At 42.3% G+C, this 23,335-nt stretch overlaps 1 protein-coding gene across 1 annotated transcript in view; it reads right to left on the bottom strand.

Moving 5' to 3' along the window:
* Positions 1-12,008: 12,008 nt before the first annotated feature.
* Positions 12,009-23,335, bottom strand: part of GOLPH3 (golgi phosphoprotein 3) — a 32,883-nt gene continuing 21,556 nt past the window's right edge. Inside the window, exons 3-4 of the mRNA XM_032095983.1 lie at positions 19,302-19,416; positions 12,009-15,846 (exon numbers count right to left, since the gene is read on the bottom strand). Of these exons, the coding sequence (XP_031951874.1) occupies positions 15,422-15,846; positions 19,302-19,416 (540 nt within the window). The 3' untranslated portion in view covers positions 12,009-15,421. The remainder of the gene's footprint in view (positions 15,847-19,301; positions 19,417-23,335) is intronic.

Genomic DNA, 23,335 nt, shown 5'->3' with positions numbered 1-23,335 from the left:
CTAAGTGCCATAAACACCATGAGTATCAAAGGGGTCTAAGTGACACTTGTGTGATCCAAGTGGCTGTTATGCAGGCAGCCAAAGGCTTTTGCATCAGCTTATTTCTTTTTTTTTAAGACTTCCTTCCCAATGTCAATCTGAACAAGTACCTGGTGCCAAAGGGATGCAGGGACACCCAGGTGCAAACCCATCACTCCCCACCTGCACAATGCAGCCCAGCGAGCAGTTGCTCTTGCTCCACTCCTTTAGGGAGCTACAGCACCACAGAGCCGTCCACAGGAGAGGAAAAGGCAACACAGCCGTGCATTGGTAACTCACAAGTTATGTCCCACGTACCCACTTTGCAAGCCGGGAACGGGGCAGAGGCACAGGAGCCTCCTGTCTCTCACTTGGTCTCCCACTTGGAGGCCAGCAGAGAAATAGTCCCCTCAGGTCTTTATTGCAAGGGGCCAGTCCTTCTTGGGAGCACCTACAGGCTGTGAAAGCCATGGCCTCTGGGGTCTTGCATGACAGCCTGGGCTCTGCCAAGTCTTTGTCTTGCATACCAGACAGGTTCCTGCCTGCAGGGAGGCCGCTGGACCTTGGGCATGTCTGGGTACAGATACAGATTTTGAAAATTATATTGATTGCAGTCTTTTTGAGGTTGTAATTACAGGGCTGGTGGAAGATCATTGAGCAAATGCCATTTCTGATGGTGCCAGATTACATACTGGTAGACCCACTTCTGACAACTTCCATCAGTCACTTTGGTATTTCTCCCCAACCCAAGAAGCAAAGTGCCATAGTCCTCCTTCACATCCCCTCCTGGCCTGGCATCCTGTCTGCTGTGGGACATGTGTGTGACTGGGAGTGCAGAGCACACATCTGTGCCCAGCCTCATCTCATCCTTTCCCTGTACAGTCACTCCTGCCTGTACCCTCCTGGCCTGGCATCCTGTCTGCTGTGGGACATGTGTGTGACTGGGAGTGCAGAGCACACATCTGTGCCCAGCCTCATCTCATCCTTTCCCTGTACAGTCACTCCTGCCTGTACCCATCTGGATGGAGAAAGTCCACATAGCCCCGTGACCAGGATTCACCAGCTTAGATCAACACAGGTATGGCCATGAGGATGGCTGGCATTCATTCACAGAATCACAGAATCACAGAATCACAGAATCATGAGGGTTGGAAAAGACCTCCAACATCATCAAAGCCAACCTTTGACAAACACCACCGTGCCAACCAAACTCTAGCATCAAGTGCCACATACAGTCATTAATTAGTATACCTGTGAATGTAAACTTTCAAAGTTACTGAGTTGCAAACCACATCTGTCTAGGAGACTGAGAAGGGTTTTCCACTCTGTATTTGTGCCTGGTGTCCAGGCCTGGATGACACCAGTCCAAGGCAAAGAGCCTGCTGTGGACCACCACCCTGACTGAAATGCCAACCCGACTGTGATTCAGAACTCTTGTTCAGCTGTGATGAAAAAGCGAGACTTTTACAGAGAAAAATCTCATTGAGAGCAACACCAAAGCTATTGCTGTGGGCAGAACCCTGCTGTGGCAGGTACAAGGCTACCAAGAGCAGCTGAAGTGGAGGAGCCCACATCTGCTTCACTTTTCTCTACAGCTGAGCTCCCTGTAATGTAAAAAAGGAAGAATATGCCGGGTTGCTTCTTAGACAGAGAACTTCAAGAGGAATTCACTGCTCGACAGCAGAGCTCTGCCTGTCCTCTGTTTCTCCTGGCATCTCTTTGAGCTGCTGTGGCTCTGTGTAGACTAAGTGGGGACTGTGAAGCTCTGACAAAGGAAAGGGAACCAGTGGGATATTTCTATTTCTGGAATTGCCCATTAGAGAAGCTATTCTATGGTACGCAGCATGCCATCACACTTTAAAAAATAAATAGGAACAAGAATGTTAGCAGAGGAAGCATATGTGGCCCCAAGACCATGACTCATCAGGTTAAATCAACCAGCTGAGGTCAGTGCTTCTATTTATCAGCTTTTAGTTGCAAGAATGGCAATGGGGACAGTGATTCTATTACTTAAATTTTACATGCTGTGAAAAATACGGCAGTGATTAATGTCTGTAACAGGCAGCTAGATGTGCTGCTTTTAGAATCTAGATGCTATTTCAAGGTTAAGACTTTTAGTTTTCTTCCTAAAGTGGGTTTTCAACCGGTAAAGGGAACTTCCCACAGATTTCAGGATCTGTATTTATGGGCAGTAAAAGTATTTTGTGTTATCATCATCATCCAAAAACAGCTGAACCACAGCTTGATGAGAAAAGCCCCACTAATCACACTTCCACAGCCACCCATCCTTTGTGAACTGCGGGACCATGAAAGCACTGACTGTAAGGTGATGACAGCTATGAGGCTAATTTGACAAATACAGAAAACATTTCTGCGATGTGCTGTTGGATTTCTTTCTGGTGCCCCGGAATGGGTCTACAAAGCATCCTCCTCCATAGCCAGTCTGTACCCTGGTCATTTATACCATCAGTGTTGGGGGGTTGGATTAGATGCTGCAGGCACAGAGGCTCTCCTCTGTTTGCTCATGGACTGCTGCATTAGGGCACATTGAAACTCAGGCTCAAATAGGTGGTGGGAAACCACCTCTCTGAGGAAAAGTCCACTCCTGCTGCCAGGACACTGCATTATGCACAGGACATTACAATAGGTGCAAACACCCTTCCATTCCTGCTATATGTGAGCTGCTACCATTGTCACTGTGAAATTATTCCATTCCTGTCCTTAGCGTCAATTAAAAAACAAAAATAAATCAGAGGTATTGCTGATGGGAGGACAGAACACCCAGAAGTCTGTAGACGTGTCCAGGTACCGTGTAATTGTGCAGGAGGAGAGATGCCCTGCTCTGCTCCCTTTCACCATGAAAGCACAGGACGATGACAGGGCGAGCCCAGAGCCGGAGAGTAACTGCGTTATCTCCAGCTATCTCCGTTTCCCAGCAGAGAAGCAGAGGTAAGTTAAACCCGAGTGACTCATGGCTCTGATTCACATCCCGCTGCCGCACGGGCAAACAGGGGCTCGGCAGACCTGCCCAGCGAAACCCAGACCGCTCAGGCAGGGCAGCTCACTCCGGGCTGGTGAGGCAGGCAGAGATGGTGGCACAGGCTGGTCTCCGCTGGTCGGAACTCAGAGCTGGAACCCCGGGAAGCCCCAGCCCAGCCGCTGTGCGGACACGGAACAGCTGGAGGCAGCCAGCCCCCTCGCCCTGGGCGGCGTGGCTGGGGAAAACACCGAAGGGAGACCGCAGGCCTCTGCAGGGAGGGACAGCCCCAGCACAGGGCGAAAGGCTGGGCCACACACGCTAGAGTTTCCCAGCTGTCCCCCCAGCAAGAAGGCTGAAGGGTCTGCTATGTTACTAGCCAACCCCTCCAGGCCTTTGGGATGGCGCTCCCGTGTCTCCCCTCCCCGGCAGCCTCCTCGCTCCTGCCCTGCTCCTGCAGGCAGGCGTGCTCCAGGGACAAACCCCGTCCCCCAGCGCTGCGCAGCCCCGCACACCCGCGGCTGTCTGTCTGCCTGCAGCCTCTCAGCAGTCAGACACAGCCACCAGAACGCGTAAAACTTCCGTGGTAATTACAGGCAAACCGTGGTGCTGGTTGGGCCAGTGCTGTAATTGCCAGCAGCAAAGATAAAACCTCCGTGCAGGCTCTCAAAGCTATTTAGGTGATAAACCCGCTCAGCTCAGTGCTCTCCGCAGCAGCATCCGTCTTTCAGCAATGTCAGCTGGTGTCCGTGCAGGGTTTCACGCAGTGCTACCTGCTCCCTCATTCCTCGGGTTTGTTTGTTGAATTTTTTTTTATTTCTTTTTTTTTCTTGAGGCCAACTTCCATATGAGATACTTTGGTAAGCTTTTCTCCTGTAAAGCTCTCACTAGACACTGCTTCCATGAATTTCATTATTTCTGATGGAAACTGCATGCATCCCAGGTCCCTGGAGCATCGAGAGGAGGTGATTTAACTACTAATATGAGTCTGATAATTTTGTACCTGGGTTTGGAAGCATACTCTGCAGCCGGTTCTCCACTAAGTACTTGGTGTGTTGAATTTTTCATGGCTCAGACATCTATGACTAAGGCATCCGGAAAGATTATTCTTTTTAAATACAGGTTAGCTACTCTTTTATTTGATTTGCGTGGGTGTTATTTCACTCAGCGCTTCAGTGTCTTGTGACCCACTTACAGGCTGAAACAGGCTCCAGTGAACTTTCATGCCTTTATATTCCTGTTGCTCCTAACTTGCAAAAAAAAAAAAAAAAAAAAAAAACCCCAACCTAAACCAACCTCTGAGGCAACTACCCTTGAGGTTTAAATCAGAAATGGCTCTTCTCTACAAGTGATTGTAAAAGAGTTCTATCTGTTCAACTTGTGTGTCTCATGGGCTGTGAGGGCCAAGTGGGGTCTCAGCAGATCTTGGGATGCTGACCTTTTCAGGAAGACTAACTAGTGGCAGGGACTGTCAGGAGCTTTTTAGCCCTCATGAAAACTCATGTCCCACATCCAAGAGGGTCATGGACCCAGGGCATCTCCAGATTTACACATGGCATTTGGGGTGAAGCTACTGCAAAGGCTCAGGTGCTCCTCACCTACCATCAAATCCTCCTCCAGGCAGGAGAAAGCACTGGGAGAGCTTCCAAGATCCCTTTGGAAGGAGTTTAAAAGGAAAGGAAAAGAAACCCTATTTCTACCCCAAAACAACAGTGCCATTGTGGGGAGCTCTGTTGATGCCTAGCACTTTATTTTACTGGTATAATTGTGCCAGGAGAATGTGCGTGCTCCTCTGTACTGACATGTTTTTAAGGAGTTTAAGCAGTTCAGTCTGTTTTTGAAGAAGCTGTGTATTGACTTAATTACAATGTCAATGCATCTTCAGAGGGAAAATATCTCAATATAATGGCTGGAAATTACAGTCAGGATACTTGCCTTGGAAACGTAGAGCCCTTGCACAGTATCAGCACCACCTCGTCCAAATGAAGTTAGTGAAGCATGAAAAAAAAGCATAAAGCCCTCATTCTCCTGACATCTCCTTACGTCATTGCAGGATGTCTTACCAGAAAATCTGATTTAGCCAAAACCTATGATACACAGTGGGAAACAGAGGGTTTGGTCAGGAGATGGGACTAGATCTACTGACAGTCTCTCCTCACCTTCAAAGTCACCTTCATTAACAGCCACGGCACAAGCTCCTGCAGCTTCAAGAAGCTTATGGATCTCAGAGCAAGCCAAGTGATGATGTGGATATGTAGAAATATCTCAGTGACTCTTCACAACTTGAATACTTGACTTGTGTGGAATACTGTTTGAACCATGATGAACCATTTTAACTTGGTTTGGGTATTTTAGGATCCATGCAATATATCAGGTCATGAAGGAAAGTTAACAAGAAAGCCAAGTGACTCATTTAGAGAAAACACAGAGGGGAGACTAAAAATTGTCCCTTCAGTCCTAGAAGTAAGAGGCACCTAAGTAAGGTGCATTTTATGTAAAAACTTGAGAAGTCCACCTCATGCACTAGAGAACTCAGCAACTTAAATGTTAGGTGTTTACTGAAACGCACACATGTCATAACAGCTGGAGACCTTGCATCTACATAAACAGAGGCAGCAAGGACAAGAATTGAACCAATACAACATTTTTACAATCACTTATAAACAAAGGCAACAAGAACAAGAATTGTCACGATGTTAGCATTCTTACAATCACACAGAACAAACTGTCTTCCAAAGGCAACAAATGCTTTTAGAGCCACTGATTTTCCTGGGCACTAGGGTCAATCTGTGCCTTCAGTGAGATCAGTTCAAAGCTCTACCCTTTCCTTCTGTTCCATCCTGTCTCTGGTGCATCCCACTGTGTACCCAGAGATTCAGTTTCCAGTAGCTGCTGTAAATCATTCTTTCTGATAACATGGAGCACTTGTTTTAAAGCTTTGCCTTCCTTTTCCCGAAGATTCAGAAAGGTTGGTTCACATCCCCTGTGGCTTAAAGCAGCAAGACTGGTGGGTAGTTTCTAAAGAAATCTGGAACGCCTACATGCTTTTTAATTATATAGCTATGTGCACACTTAATTTAATTAAAAAACAATTACCACAATTTATGATACGAGTACAACTCTTTAGCAAACCAGAATTGCAGCTGAGTTTGCTTTTTGACTCTTCTTTTTTGATTCTGTGTAAATGATCCTGGCTGGTGTTTCTCCTTATGGTGAAATAATTAAGAGTTTGTTAGGGTAGGTGCTCTGGCTGTAAATTTCTGAAGTGGCATTAGCCTTTTTCTCTTCCTGAGGCAGGTTGGACGGAGGTGGCAATTTGTTTATTGGACTTAAATGGTGTTGAATTGAAAAACAGGAGACTAGAAGAACCTATGCTGAACACTATGCAGTAAATGAGAGAGTCTCCTACTGTGCAGGGCAGTACAGCAGGAGAGATCTCTGGAGGGAATACAAGTTCATGCTACACCACAAAATTTCTTGATATTCATTCACAGAAATGAATGTGCGTTAAGTAGGAAAGGCAAGTATTTCACCAGTGCAGATGTCTTGTCTTTGAAGAAAGCGACAGGTTTATGTATTTGCTGAAAATATCCCATTCATGTTTTGCAACATAGTTTCTCACCTCCTTTTCATAAACAGAAGTATCCAGAATAGGGATCTTCTTAACACTTGAAGTAGTGAAAACAACTATAAATAACAGCCATGGACTTGCAGGACATTGCAAAAGCTCAAAAAACTTCTCAGCTCATGTTATTCTGACAGTAGTGAGCAGAGGTGCAGAGTTTCTGTCTCTCCCCACATCCCTCATGCCATGTTACAGGTAGGTCTGGTGCCTACCTTGGGGTTTGCTGCCTGGATGACACCTCTTGGTGCATTATCTGTCTGATGTTTTCACCATCTTGCAAAAGAAGTTATTGATTCTGGCAGTTTGACTGGCAATAACTCCAGTTTATCTGTCAAATTAGACATTGAAAATCTGCATCTAAATCCAGTCCCATGAAAGAACTGAGCAAACTTTCTGGCACATGAAATTTTGGGGTACCCAGGACAAAGCTGAATAGTATTGTGAGGACTGCATTTCTGCTGCTCATAATAAAAAAGAGCAGACCACCCTCTACGTCCCTGCTATTTGACCAACCTTTTGAGCAGGAGACTTGTAGGAGTATCCAGCTTAGCAGCCACAGTCAAAGCAATGAAGCTGATCACAGGATTACAGAAATATTAGCTGAGAAGGACCTTTGGAGGCCATCCAACTCCACCTCCCACTTGGAGCAGGGTTTTTGCCAAGACTAGATCCGGTCAGCTGTGGCTTTGTCTAGACCAGTGCACAAGACCTCCAAGGATGGAGCTACCACAGTGCCTCTGGTTAGTCTTTTCCAGGGCTGTAGCACACTCCTAGGAAAGAAATTTTCCTGAACTTCAGTTTGAAATTCCAAAAGTGCAGTTTGATGTTATCATCCACTGGTGTATTATCTGCTGCTACTGAGATGAGCTGATCCCTGCTAGTTTTGTGACTGCCCCACCACGTAGTTGTGGACCCCTACCCCTTCTCTCACCTAGATTAAAATATCCCACCTCTTTCTACCTCTCCTTATAACAATATCCCTCAGGCCCAGGATCATCCTGACTGCCCTTTGCTGGACCTTATTTCCTCAGCATTCTTTCTGAACCAGGGGACCTCAAACCACACCTCACAGGGTATTGTTAATGTTGATAAGCTCTTCCACAGCTTCTTTCTTAAAAATGATGAAGTGGTGTTGAAAGCCTCCCTGAAGACAAGTATCCACTGTTACTCCCCCGCCCCCAGTCCCCACAGCCAGGCATTTCATCACAGAAGGCAATTTTATCAGTCAGGCCAAGTTGGACTTCATGAATCTATGACCACTCCCTAGTGCCCTCCTGCCCTGTTACATGTTTGGAGTGGACTCAAAGAGGCTGCACTTCCTGCACCTCTGCAGGATCCGAGGCAAGGCTGACTGTATCCTGTTCTCCGTCTCAAAGACATGCACATCACTGGCCCAGTCCCCAAAGCCTTCTCTGAGTCACCATGGTTATTCCCAGCTGAATCTGTCCATCACCCTCAGCTCCTTCGGGTGAATCCCATCCAGCTGTATGGATCTGTACATCCAACTTCCCTGAGCAGTCCCTGATGCTGGCTGCCCACCTCCACCCCAAGCTGTTGGGGCACACCCTGAGCTCTGGGGCAGGCAGAGAAGAGTACACATCAGTGTTTCCTCATCTCTCATGGCATTTGGTTATCTCCTCACTTTCAGACCCACAGTGCTCGCTATGGGCTGCCTCATCTGGGAACACTACACGTGACACTGCCTTGTGAACCTGATAGATCCCCAGGGCTGAGAGACAGAAGCCCAGGGACGTGAGGCTCCTAGCCTTGGAGATGGGAAGAGCCTGGGAGCAGAGCAGGTCCCACGGCAGCCTTGACAGTTGGCTGCAGATCTGAAACAGGCAAGTGGCAAATCTGCAGAGCCCTGGGCAGCTCAGAGACATTGACGTGGGAGAGCTGGGACTCATTTGACTGTATAAGCAAAGAGCTGAGGACCAAGCAGAACCAAACCTCATTCATTACTGTAACCCCACAGGGTTTCTGAACTCCGTTCTGAGCTGCTGATGAACAGAGCCTGCAAGACACACTAAGAGCAGCTCACCAAACTGCTTGTACCTCTAGTTATCTTGAAGCAATTACCTTCAGAAGACATACTTCAATTAAGGCTGCTGCTTCTCTCTATCACTGTGCAGAGAAATTGAAAATGTGCCAGACATTTCTGCTGTTTGTGGCTCTCAAATCCTTAACCCTTGTGCTGACTGTCAGCCATATGTGATCTTGGCAGCAAGTCCTGTCCATTCCATCTAGAAGAAGGAACTTAAAACTAAAGAAAAGGATACTTCAGTGCAATCAAAAGACAACTTTGTCTCCTCTTAAAAGATAATGTTAGAAGCTGGTTCAAATATTTTTAAATGCTGTGTGCAAATTTCTTTGCATATCAGTACTGCTTGTACCTTCTGATGTTTTTGGCTAAGCGTCTCAGACTTGGGTATATTAAAATGTGTGCAAATCTTCAGCTGGATCTCAGAAGGAAGCTCTCAATAGCTAGAGCCTAACATCAGGCAATATCCTTGCAGCAAAGCATCTACTAACGCAATGAATTTAGCTCCATTTCCTGTTTGCAACGCATCCAACAAACAGACTCCAGTTGTTATTATGTGTTTATAATTGCATTTTATTTCAGGCCTGTTTTATTTGTACATATTCCATCTTGAGGAAGGTCACACGCACTCCCGGGTTTCAAGGAGAACCGCTCACCATGTAACGTGGCGTTTCCCGGGCTGACCGGGACCTCTGTGAGCAGCAGCTGCTCCCCTCCCACGCAGGCAGAGGCGCAGCCCCAGACACATCTGCAGCGCGTTCACTGGTGGGCATGAGCCAGGCTCTCACTGCACAGCTCCCCACCTCCTCTGCTGCACTCAAGAGAAAAATCCCCAGCCCCAGAGGTCTCCTTGGTGCACAGAGTGGGACTGCTGGGAGAGCAGGCTCCAGGGGAGGATGCTCAGGTCTGCTGTGGATATGAAGCTCATGGCCTGCCCAGATGGAAACTGGCTCCCACATCACTTGAGAGGCACCGAGCATTCCCAGCCCCTGGCCCACAGCCAACACCAATGTCACCGGGGTGAAGAGAAAAGAAGCAGGTATCCCTGCAAGGTCTTAATTAGGAACAGTGAGAAAGGTTCACGACAGGAGGAATCCCAAATCTTCCCAGGACAGGAAGCTCACTTGGACCAATTTTTGTTCAGGCACCAGTGTGACTCCTCTGCCAAGGACTCTGCTTACTGCCACTGCTGAGGTGGGTTACCATAAGATTCCTGCTCAGAAAAATGATCTGGCTTTGATAAATTTCTTCTGCAACTTCTCTGAAAACACAAGGTCTGAGGTTTTTAATAGTGTGTAGAAGTTGTTTTGTTTAGAACTGCAAAACCTACACATGACTTAGTTAAATTGTATTTTTCAGAAGTGTCTGAGGTCCTGAGGAACTTAAGGAGTCAGAGCAGGATTTTAAAAGCTGATTGAGACATGATTTGGTTTCATTTGAACAGTCAGGAAACAAAGAAGGACCTATAAAGATGCCCTAGCAGTAGCAAAGAAAGCTTATGAACTGCCTGTCATTGCACTTTATACCCACCAAAGTCTTCTCTAACACCTACCTTCAAGATCAATCCCATGTCAAAGAGAGAAAAAAATCCAGTAGTTGAATAAATGTAAAAAAGAAAGGGGCAACAGAATACAAATCTTGAAGGACTAGTGCATAGATGATAGCAAACCCTTTTTGAGCAGACAACAGATGCACTAGATGAAAATTAACTGAATGATGACTTGGTAATCAAGAAAAGAAGTGAAAGACCAGAACATTTTAGTACATTGTGCCAAGAAAATGGCTTATTTGATCACATTTTAAGTGTAACTATACCACTTTCTTCTCCCACTTGTCCCTTTTAATCACATAATATACAAGTAAAGAAACCTTGTAAATAATGCATGCCTACACCTTTGTAAAAACAGCCAAATAGAGATGCTTCTTTGAGCTGCAACACAAACTCAACTTTTTTAACAAGCAGAGAACCCAAAAGGAAAAATTACTCTTGTATAGAACACCCTCACTGCAGGAAAAGCTCAAGTGAGAGATGAGCAAGTCCTTGAAGCACTGGCTCACGAGATCTACTTACATTAGAGAACTGTCAAAATCATCATCTTCAGCTGCAAGTTCCCCCTGCTGCATGGACAATAATTTGCTTTAGAAGCTGGCAAAGACAAGTTTCAAGGTAAATTAGCACCAGGTTTTTTCACCTTACCAAACCAGGTGTTACGAGCTGTAGCAGGCTGTCAGCTGCTTCAGTTCAGCCATCAAGGCAGCTGCTTTTGGCAAACCCATCTGCTGAAAAAAAGGAGGCTTCTTGAGGCTTTGATAGGGAATCAAATCAGAGGGGAAAATAACTCTGAGGAGAGAGTAATGGAGAGTCAAGTTTGGGTTGATAGTAAAATTGAGAGGAGAGAAAAAGATTAGTAAAGAAAAATTAGCAACAGCAGAAATATTCTAGAATGACAGAATCATTTAGGTTAGAAAAGACTTCCATGATCAAGTCCAACCTTTAATCAACCATCACCTAAAACACAGGATTAAGTGCCACATCCAGTTGTTTCCTGAACACTTCCATGGACAGTGACTCCACTACCTCCCTGGGCAGCCATTCCAGTGCTTAACTACCCTTTCAATGAAAAATTCTTCCTGAGGTCCAACCTGAACCTCCTGTGGCACAACTTGAGGCCATTTCCCTTTGTCCTGTCACTTGTTCCCTCGGAGAAGAGCCCCATCCCCACCTGGCTACACCCTCCTGTCAGTGAGTTGTAGAGTGATCAGGTCACTCCTGAGCCTCCTTTTCTCCAGCCCAAGCACCTGCAGTTCCCTCAGCTGCTCCTCACAGGACTTATGTTCCAGACCCCTTCCCCAGCTCCGTTGCCCTTCTCTGGACACACTCCAGCACCTCAAACGTCCCTATTGAATTACGGGGCCCACAACTGGATACGGAACTCAAGGTGTGGCCTCACCAGTGCTGAGCACAGGAGGACTACCACTGCTCTGGTCCTCCTGGCCACGCTACTGCTGAAGTCACCAAGCAACAAGAGAAGAAACAGGGAAGACCAGAGCCCAAAGCCAGGGGAGAAAAAATTTCAGACTTCTCTGAAGCTGGAAACCCACCTCCATAGAGAAAGACAGATGGACAACAGGGGAAACTGGGACATAACAGACTTTGGCTGCCTGAAGTGCTTGAAGCCCAGCTGAGGCAGAGCTAAGACTTTGATGAAAAGCTTAAAAAAAGTTCTGTTTCCCAAACTGGTGAATACTTGCAGCCTCAGGAAAAACTGGAAATTACTGAGCAAATGAAAAAAAAAAATCCTTTAGGTATTGCACGCATGTGATAGGCAGTAACCACCTGCAGCTCATAGCATGAAAGAGTGCTTTATTTTATTACAGTACAGATTCAGTCCAGTTCACAGAGAAAACATCAGTTAATACGTATCTTCACTTTGTAGGAGAAATGGGCATGAACACACGAGCACTCAGGCCGCAGCCTTCTACTGCCATTTATGCAAATTTTGCCTCCAAAGCATCATTTATGGTATACAGGTTTCACTACCATTCCATGTAACAGCACTGTAACGCCAGCTCTAGAAACACAAGAGAGGAGGATGTCGATCTCAAGGACTGTGAAAATGTGTGTGTGTGTGTGTGTGTGTGTGTGTGTGTGTGTGTATATATATACACACATATATACAGATACTGCTTGGTGATTTAACTTTCAAAATCCTGGTTTTGACTTGAAAGTTTGTTTTAAAAGAATGTGTCCCTGAATAATACATGTTGTTCCTTGAGGCACATGTCCAAGTTCAGGCTTTGGGTAAGAGTCTTCACTTGAAGCAGCTATTGAGAGCCGAGGGTTTGGAGCAGACAGAACTGTCTGCACACCAGGTAGGTCTCTGTGAGCTGCAGTAGCAGCCAACAGGTAGGAGGGCACCTGAATCTCATCAACACAGTCTCCCATGTTAAACCATTTTATTAAAACCTGAAATAGCAATGAAGGCAATGATGTTAGCCAAATCAGCTCCTGTTAACCTAATAAACTTACCTTCCTGGAGGCTTTGGGCTTTTTGAAGTGGTTTTAGGACTCAAGACTCCAAAAACTCATCTATTTCCCCCACATCCAGGTTTACACCAGGTGGTCCAGCAAAGATACTCTTGCTCTTCACAAACCCTTCCTCACTTACATCCAGTGTCTTTGACAGGTCCAGCACAGACTCTCCGCATCATGGTCAGAGGTCCTACCTAAGCAAAATAAAGCTGATAAATACTGTGTGCAGTTATCTTCTGTGTGGGGGGGAAAAAAAAATATCAAAGAACCCCAAATCATCTTTTGAGGGGGGGATTAAAAGGATGACTTCTTTTAAACCATGCAGACTGTAAGGGTGATAAAACTCCAATATCCCCCACAACCAAACATGAAACCTTCAGGAAAATGGAAAATATTCACAAAGAGAGGCCAGAAATACGACTGTGAAAGGTACTTTCAGTCAGAAGCATGTTTCAAGTAGCTTAGATTTTCACAGCCATTTAAAAAGTTTTGTGCACATAACTTGCTCCTGGCATACTCCACCATTTTTCTGACCTTTCTGCCTAATTACTTTTTCCTCCTCTCAAAGAGCAACAGAAAATGAGAAAACAGATCACAAGAGAGAGACAATGAAAGCTGTGAGCTGCATATACTACCAAGTATACAGAAAGTATTCCATAAGCTGTCAAATATAACAGCAACACAGCAATTTTCGTTTTTCTTCCACTTAAAAGCAGTCACAGCTTGAAATGTTTAAAAGACAATGTCCCAAGTTCATGCCCAAGCTCCTCAAAGTTTTAAACACAGCATCTTACAAGTGACAGAACACTGTTTGTCTTTTTATTTGTAAACCAGAGTTTGAAATACCTTACAATATACTTTTAATTTCATTTGTCTAAAGAAACAGCATTAAGAACTGAAAGAGCAGTGTGCCATTAAATGTTAAGAACCGTATTTTTAAAAACCTTCCTTAAAAAAGGTTATAGATGTACAATGAGTTTAAGTTGTATTTTAAAGTCAACTACTTAAGCATCTCAATGATTGAAAATGAAGTGCAAAAGCAGAAGTCCAGTCACAGATGAGGCTGTAGAGCTGTGCTCAAGACTGAAGAGGTCTACCTAGCGCAGACATAGCTGCACAATCCCCAAATTAATTCAGCCTGTCCCAGCCATGAATCCTGCAGATCCGAGCGACACCACTGATTAAGTCAGTTTGAACTACTTAATATAAATTCTCCCTTTCTAATAAGAAGGATATTAACTAAAGCTTTCAGTTAGGCAATAAAACCTTTCTAATTAGCAACAAAAAAATAAAAGTGACTTGCTTACTCTGTTTCAGGCACTTTCAAGATCATAGTTTATTTACTGTAGGTAAAAAGCTAGTATACAGATTAAGGGATCTCTTAAATTTCAACTCTACAGTTATACACCATCTAGTATTCTTGCTCTGAATATTAACCAAAAGGTTTCTAAACACCTGTAAGCCCCACTATAAATCTGCATTGTTATGAGGAAAAAAATATAGAAATCAATGCTTAATTTTTTCAATGCATAATATTTACACTGTGAAACCAATGGGAAATAACAAGCAGCGGCAAAGAGGCAATAAATTTTAAAAAGCCAGAGTTTTATATAGGTTTTGGGTTTCTTTACAATAGTGTGCTAATCAGCATAATTGTATATATAAAAATTAAAATATAGCAGAGCATCCCACTACAGAAATCTGAATTGTCTGACTGCTGCCATTACTTGCTAACCATTTACATGCAACACCTGCTAGGACTGACTTTTTGTTTTCAAAGTGTAAAACAGTTCAAGGTTTAAGAGACAAACATTAATTTGTGTACAAAACCAAAAACTGCACTCAAGAGTAGTACTGGTCATGAGTGTCTTCCATACAGAAGGGGAGGGAAAGAGAAAAGTACCAATGATAGAAAACAGTCTTCCATTCACTAATTTTCAAAGGCAATGCATAGACTGAGAATACCTGGATGGCAAACTCCAGAGACTCCAGAAACAAACAGCCTCCACACACAGGACCTCTGCAGGAGGCCTTTCCTTGCATCAGATGGCAATGGCTGACAGCAAATAAGGGGCACCAGGTGTACAAGTAATCAGATCTTGCAAAATACTAAGATGGGGTAGTTGTTAATATACAATTTGAACTATATATACAATATAATGGAATGTATCCCCTCCCAAGACTGGTTTATGAAACAATTGGACCTTTCTCTACTAGCCTTATTACTCAGCTATTGTTCTAATGAAAATATAAGTACACAAGAGACTTGCATGAAAATTAAAATTTATGGGGCATTTTACAGGAACTATTGACAAAGCTGCTTAATGGCGTTTCTGCTTTTTAAGTAATTTTTTTAGATATAATTGAAAACATCTGTGTATAAAATGTCCTGACAGACACTTTGACATGGAACTTTGGTGACAAACCACTTCAATAACAATGTGGTGAAAAATTAAAGTATTTAAGGTAACTCAAACGGAATAGGAAATGGAATGCCAATATGGCAGTTAACCCTTTTTTTCTGTTGTTTGAAACAGGAAAGTCTCTTGTACCAGCAGAATCCTGTATACAGATAGAGAAGTAGGGAATACACCACTTAAAATTCCCATTAAACAAAAGCCGATTCATCATGTGAGAAGGTACAAATTACAGAAAACGTGAACAGTCAATAAAAGAGAAACAACTGGTTTACATAATAGAAGAGAGAACACTTCAGTCTGAATGCAGTTATTTTGTGAAAGCTGCTACAACAGCCCACAGAACCTCATTAGTGTTGGTTTTCATACATTCAACCTCAGGGTCTAAATCCAGGAGCTGCCGCACTCTCTTTGTGGCTAAATCATACTGCTCATCCAGGAGGGGGGCAAAAGCGTTCTCCAGGACATCTGAGGCGTGGGCTAAATACACGAGCGCCAGCAAGCGCTTGTCCATGCGGTGGGGGTCGTTTACCCACTTGTCAAGAACTGCCTCCTGAACCTTCTTGATGAGGCGCTGTTTGATGTTGTTGTTGGTGAGAGGGTGTGTAGTCATGTCAAAAAGAAGGAAGTTCTGTTTCTCTGTTGTCAGTACACCTTTTTCCACTAGATTTTTAGCTAACCGCTCACGGACATTTCGTAGCTGGTAGTGCAACTTCAGTGGGTTCCATGTTTCACCTAAAACAGCAAGAAAACCACACAACAGTCAGACAAAGTTTAAGCTGCACTGTTGCAGTGATTTTTTTTCCCCCTCTGTGGCGCAGAATGAGCTGTCAAAATTATACAGAGCAGACTACAAGACACTGTGCTCCTGTCAGCATTTCTCTGATCCCTGGCACAGAGGCAGAGACCAGGAGGACCTCCTTGAAGGAGCTCTGGGGTATGTTCAAAGTTTGGATGAAATGACAGCTAAGTCACATCTTGATTACAGATATGACAAGTAAACAAAAACCTTGTCTCGTAAAACAAAACAGTTATGCAGAATGAATTTACTTTTAGTAACAATAAAGTAAAATCAAGCACCTTCTACAGTCTTTGTGCATTTTTCTGAGTCCAGCCTTTTACCATCTCAGAGACTGCAAGAAGTGTTACTGCCTTTCTTCTGCCACAGAGACAAGCTAATGCACACCTACGTAGCGCATTTCTTTATTTCTCCAGGTTTGAACTCTTCTCCCCCTTCCTGCCTCCACCAGATGAAACAGTGATGATGTACTGTGACACAGGTATGCACACATGAAGCATATGTTGGGTAGAGTCCTTAATGTTTCTGTATAAATTACTCCTAATGCTTTTTGTTAAGGCAGAAGAACTGGGGCCTTCAGAGTGTGTGACTGTGTGTGCAGAGAGGAGGAAATTGAAAAAACACAAAATCAGCATCAACAGCTCCTGATAAAGTTAAAACTGTTCAGCAGTGAGAATTCTACCTTTGCTTAAGAGCTTACTTCACAGGCTAAAAAATTGAATTCCAGCTTATTAAGTATTTAAGAACTAAAATCCCCTCCTGATGTAAAAGACTATGCATTTTAAGGGGCAAGAAAAGGAACAACATTAAGTATTTCTTACATAGATGGAGGTTTTCCATAAATTATATGAGAATTCTGTACCAAGCTTTTAAAAAATTTATTGGTTAGCACAAAATAACAACAGCAGCAACAACAGGAAGCCACAAGTAACTTCGAGATTTCTCCCAGTGTGATGGAGGGTGACACACACTGTATCCAAGTAACAGTCAAGATAAGTAAATAAATGAGGTGACTCCAACAGCAGAGTGAAAGGCAGAGAACCAACCAGGTCTGAACTACACAAATCCTTATAGGTCTCAGATGTCACTGAATGTGATTCCCCATTTTGATCATGAACGGACCTATCACACGAACAAAGTGGTTTCCTTACTACCTTTCACAGGGCAAAGTCTATTTCCTAGATTTTTGTACAGTTGCCATGTGGATGAAACTCACTGCTGTGGTGACACCTTGTGACCAAGCTCCTCAATTACACAGACACTTGCAGAAACAGATGCTTGCTATATCTACAGGAAACTTGGCATTTTGATCCAAACTTCTGTATTCCACACCCTTGCTTTCCTTAGAGGGTACCTTATAAATATCAGCCTGGCAAACATCATCTTACATGTCCATATATTTATTTCCATGATGGCTTTCAACTCACATATACTGTAACTCCAAGCAGTGCTCTGTGTCACTGGTAATTATGGATAGAAGTAGCTTTTTTCCAGGATTGACCTGGTCACCAAATCAAAATTCTAACAGAGTTTATGAATTTATTAAATTAAACAAAAAAAAGCAAAACCAACTGACCAATAGAAAGAAAAAAACCCACCCAGACCCACTGAAATAATTTTCTTCAGAAGAGCCAATCTCTAAACCGCAGGAAATGCAAAGAACATTAATGCCACCGAATAATTAGTAATTAATAAACATACATTAGTAAAAATGACTGATTTAAGCCTTAGCCACAGCACTGATGATAACTATCTTCCCAGAGCCAAAGCTCAGCAGGGTCAGGAAAATCTTAGCTTAGTTCAAAGAAAACCTACAACACTAGTTCATATTAGCTGACCTTTTTTGAGCCAGTCCTAACTTGATGTGCATTGCACTGGGAGAGGAGGTGAAATGTCAGCACAAATTATGTATTTGGGACAAGAAAAATGAATTGTTTTTGCAGGCTGTAAGAGGGAAGGGGAACTGAGTGAGAACTGAACTGCATGGCTCTGCAGCAGCCATGCTCCCTCCAACATGGGCTGCTTTGTAAGTCCAGTCTACCCCCTGCCTGACAGCCAAGGAGCAGGAGAGGACAGATGGCAAGGACCTGAGAATGAACTGGTGTGCAAGGAAGGCTGTTTAAGGTGGTGCAAGATGAATGGGAAGAACAAAGGAAACAAGAAAGCAGAGAAAGGCAAAGAGAGTTTGCTCTTTTCTGCAGCTCATCAGTTGCAAGAAGTAACAGATTCTACACAGGCAACTTCCAAGTCTCATTACCTTGACCTCTCACACTGTTGACTGAACAGGGCTTTTTCCTGCGCTGTTTGCACAACTCATGCACAGCGCTGATCTACTCCAAGGAAGCTGTATTTATGTGTTTTGTGAAAACAGACGAATGCTGGTGATTGATTCTGTCTACAGTACAGCCTGGAGAGGGGGAAGCTCTAAGGAAACCTTGCTGCACCTTTTCACTACTTAAAGGGGGATTACAAGAAAGATGGGGTCAGACATTTTAACAGAGCCTGGGACATGGAGTAATGGTTTTAAAGTGAAGGACAGCTGGCTGCGATTAGATACAAGGAAGAAATTTTTCACAATGAGACACTAGAATGGATTGCCCAGAGAGGTGGTGGATGCCCCGTCCCTGGAAACATTTAATGTCAGGTTGGATGGAGCTCTGAGTAACCTGGTCTAGTGGAAGACGTCCCTGCTGACTGCAGAGGGGCTGGACTAGATGGCCTGTAAAAGTCCCTTCCAATGCAAGCTGTTCATAATTCTGTGATAATTGACATTTCATTTATCACAACTATTTACTAGCTTTACAGGGAGAGCTGTGTGCAAAGTACTCATCTTGAAGACTTTGTTTTGATCAACAAGAAGTATCTTAACATTTTAAAATATTTATTACATTTCTTCAGTTAATGAAAAAATGAAACTCTTAATGCTTTATTTTTTTCTTTATGATTAATGGCCAAATCACCCTTAAGTCTTACATGTGAGCTATGAGCTCTTCACCTCCTTTCTTTATTGAAAGATCTGAATACTCGGTCCACACAGTTAGGCTCCACACTTCCACTAACCCTCATTTCCAAACACAGGGAAAGGAAGGCAGTTACATCTCCAGGGTGCAGTCCTGATTTACTTCAGAGTCAGCAGAAGGCACCTCTTTCACCGAGTTGAGATGTCCTCTGACACTTCCATACAGATCCTTTCTGTACCAAGTTAAGTCAAAAGCAACAGTTACTTATATTTGATTAAAGGCTACATCAACAAGAGACTACCCCAGAAGACAGACTAATTAACTTTTCTGCATATTTTCTCTCAAAAACCCTTGCAACATAATCTCTAGTGATGCCAGATAATTAGGTTTATTTGGATAAAAAAAGCAAATACGTTATGTCCGAGGCTTACCACTAAGCAGTTCAATCCAATTTTGTACTGTTTCAGGAGGCTGGGTCTCTTTTATGTGTTTCAGAGCTTCATCAAGCAAAACATCCCCTGTAGGAGCATCTGACTTGCAAATCACCTAAGAATGAACAAAACACAGTCAGTATTTTGACATAATTCATATATGACAAACATACTCACCATACTCACCTGTTATGAAAAGTGGAAGAATTTTTTTGAAAATAAGGAACTCTCTCTTAAGAATATGCAACTTTGAAAACGCAAACCTTTGTTGTTAAAAAAAAATATCTGTGGCTTTAATTCAAAATACATTAAGTCTGAGGTTATCTGTAATTTAAATTAACCTTAATGGGCTAAAATTATAGTATTATGAACAAACTTAAAACCTAATTTTTTAGGGAAAATAACTCACTTATCCAGTCAGGTCTTTTGCTACCTCCCCAAAACAAAGTATGCTACACTAAATTAGTCTCTGAATACAGTCTATTTTACTGCTTCAAGTCAATTTATTTAAAATACTGAGTTAAACAATAAGGTTGCATCAAAGAAAAAAAAAAGCAGTGAAAAAGCACAAAAGCTACAATATATTAATGGATAAAAATAGGTTCATAACAACATCTGCAAGTTTTGCAGCTCTGAAGAACACACTGCCAGGTAACAATGTTTCATTTAATAACAGTTAAACCACACTTATTAGGGAAAATACATACGTACTAATAAACCCCTAACATGCAACAATAAATGCAATTCCATTTAAGCTTGTTATTTAATAACCTCTAAAATGATTTGAGTTCTTCACTCAGGAAAGCATGACAAAAAATTTATTCAGAGTAACATAATAAAACTTAAGAATTTGATTAACTGCTTGTTCACCAATATAAGTAGTTATAGAAACCATGTACAAATACAATTCTTTTCCTGGATAGAAAATCAGAGCATCAAATGAAAACTTACAGATTAAATTAGCTCGAGTCAGTATGTTTAAATAAAATCTTTATTTACAGAAGAACTAATACAGTTGTTAATAATAGTAATAGTAGTTGTAGTTATTATTGTACCTGGCAATTTAAATAGTTTTACAAGATAGCACTTTATAAGCATCAGGTAAAAGGTAGCAGGCGATTGACAGAAAAATAAATTCATCAACACAATTCCACATATATACACACACATATATATATATATACACACACACCTATGAAAAGCAGGAAGTGAAAGCTCTTATTTTTCCTGACACTTCAGAGTAATCAGAAAGGTGTTCTGAAAATGTCCTCCTGAAATATATCCCAAGTTTTTTTCCGTTCCATAGTTCTAATAATCCTTACTACAAACAATAGAGTCAATGCATTTTCATAAGACCTGTGATAACACTGAAATGAGCTGCAATGAGCTGAAGTTGATGTCCTACCATTGGGGTTAAAGTTAACTTCAAAAGATGATCCCCAGCTGGTGTGCAAAAGTGTACAAAACCTACAAGACTAAATTAAAATTGCTCAAGAGATCTTCGTGAGTACCTAGCAGGTCATAGCTGGAATGGTATTCAGATGGTCTATATAAAGCACAGAAACTAAGATTTTCATAATAAATCGGCAAGAATGAACCAGTGCAAAATGCCAGGCTAAAAATAACAAAGTATATTTAGATCTAGAAAGTGAGATATTTTTAAAAAGAAGGTAAAAAAGCCAGTAGTGTAAGGTGTTTTGGGAGATATAGAAGATACCAGCTTAGTCTAGAAATACAGAAAACTTCAACAGGCAAATTAAAACACTCAGGAAGCTGCTGAACTGCATTCAGTACAGAATTTTAAGACTAAACATCTACCAGAGAAGGACTCACTATCTGTTACTCCATCAGGATTAGATGGTCTCTTGAGATACTGCCCAGGTCTCCATTTTGGGGAGGTCACTCCAACATGAACTTCAGATATTTGGTCTTAAGAACACATCTGCACTTTAATCCAGACAATCCCTATTTGAAACTAAACACACAACAATACCTATTTATCTTTCTGATTTACAAGCTTTCACAGCATCACTCAAAACCTTTATTAACCCATATAATTATATTATAACTTTCAGCTTTGTATCAAGATCCTAAATTTTTGCAAGTGCCTGTTCTTTCATTATATAGGAGCATACTTCAAAATGAGATTTTAAATTGCTAGATTGCAGCTACTAATAGTCACCTCTCAGATACTCCTTTAATAATTAGCCTAAACACACCCAACTTACTCATCTTCCTTTCTTTTAAAAACTGACATTCACACAGTATTTTAGTTTCTTTCAAGTGCCCCATGTTTAGTTTCACAGTAACCTCAGTCACACAGGATCGCTCCAGCCTGCTGCAGTTGGTACACGGTACTCACCATCCCACCTTAGCAGGCAAGATGCAAGATGGGAAATCATCTTTTTAACCTGATTTATTATTAAAAACAAACAGAGCAAACCTCACTGAAGAGATTACAAATGCTTTTAAGTTTAGGATATAAGTAAAGAGATTTAAGTTTAGGAAATAGCTTTCCTTGCTTATTTGTGCTTAAAATACTTTTTTCTACCACTGCAAAGAAGTCTAAGAATCTAGCATGAATACAACACAGCACAACAGTACCAGCCTAAACATACAGGCATTTAGAGGAAAGGAGCACAGAGGCCTCAATTCAACTCAGCAAGGATCCATAAGCTCTTGTGAAGCCACAGTGCACAGTGACTTTGTTCCCAAGTTTACCTGTCTCTCCAGCCAGCAATACCACACTATTTTTCCACTTCTCTGCTATACTGAATATCCACAGCACTGTTTCTTCAGTCAAGATTATATTTTCCTTCAAATAAGCGTATGTTGGCTCACATTTCCATAATATTTCTCTCCCACTCCCCAGCACATGGAGACAGGCAACAGCAGAAGCCCAGCCACCTCTGAATCTTCACAGATCAGCTCTTCCTTGAAGAACTTAGTGATTGAATGCTTCTTGGCTAATGCTCTTCAGAGTGGGAAATCAGGTGGCTTTGGGATCGCATCAACTGAATCACCACAGAAGATTTAACACTCACAAGGGGGACTTTTCTCCTCTCTTTAACAGAGGGACTAAGGTAGTGAAGATCCTGGTTCTTCAGAGATGCTGGTCCTTAGCCTGATGGCAAAATAATTTTCTTTATTCCCATTTTTCCATGATTGATCAGGTACTAGATTTGCCTGATACTCATCTACTAAGGAAATTTCAATTATACAGAATATTTAATTTGCATTTTTCACAATGCAGCTCTGCAACTAAGCAAAGCTGAAGATTACGCACTTCTTGAGCTGATTTTTAAGTAAAAATTCACTCATGCATGAATTGCTCAGCATTGTAAGCAAAAAAATACTGAAGTAAATCTGAGAAGGATTTGTTGGGATTCCTTTTGCTTTTAATAATTCTATCAATTTGGTTTGCTCTCTGAGGCTGTAAGGCAATGTAGAGTACCATCTTTATTCTCAATAACCACTTGCAAACCTCAACATTCATTTACTTGTTTCTAATATCGATCCCAGTAGACAGAACTCCAAAATGATGCAACGATTACATACTCTTAAGCCAAATTTACAAGGATGTTGCAATGTGTAACACATCATATCCACTTACAAAGTTTCACTAAGGTCCATCAAATCCTTGTCTACTCTTTTCTCAGTCTCATTTGACTCTCTATGGCCTTCAACCATGGATTAATGCATCTTGATCCATTCTGTGCAAAATATTATCACAGAGATCAACCTGATTTAAGGCTTTAAGTAAAAATCATTGTAGCTATTGTTTTTTAAGTTAATTATATGATCAAAGCCACAGTTAGCTGGTTATAAATCTCTGCTACTGCCTGAAAAACTACCTGAAAAAGTTCTACCCCCTTCCTGTCCTCACCTTACCTTACTTGTGCCCCACCAGATTACAAGATCAAGAGAGTGGTTCATGTAAAAACTAAACTGATCTAAGTAAATTAGTTTTCAGCTACCAAATCACAACCCTGGATGTATTAGACAGCTCTTCCCAATTATTAGACACAGTATTT

The sequence above is a fragment of the Corvus moneduloides genome, chromosome Z (assembly GCF_009650955.1).
Source record: "Corvus moneduloides isolate bCorMon1 chromosome Z, bCorMon1.pri, whole genome shotgun sequence".
Taxonomy (NCBI): Eukaryota; Metazoa; Chordata; class Aves; order Passeriformes; family Corvidae; genus Corvus; species Corvus moneduloides.
Note: the sequence above shows the minus strand (reverse complement) of the source record. Positions and strands in the feature narration are given on the sequence as shown.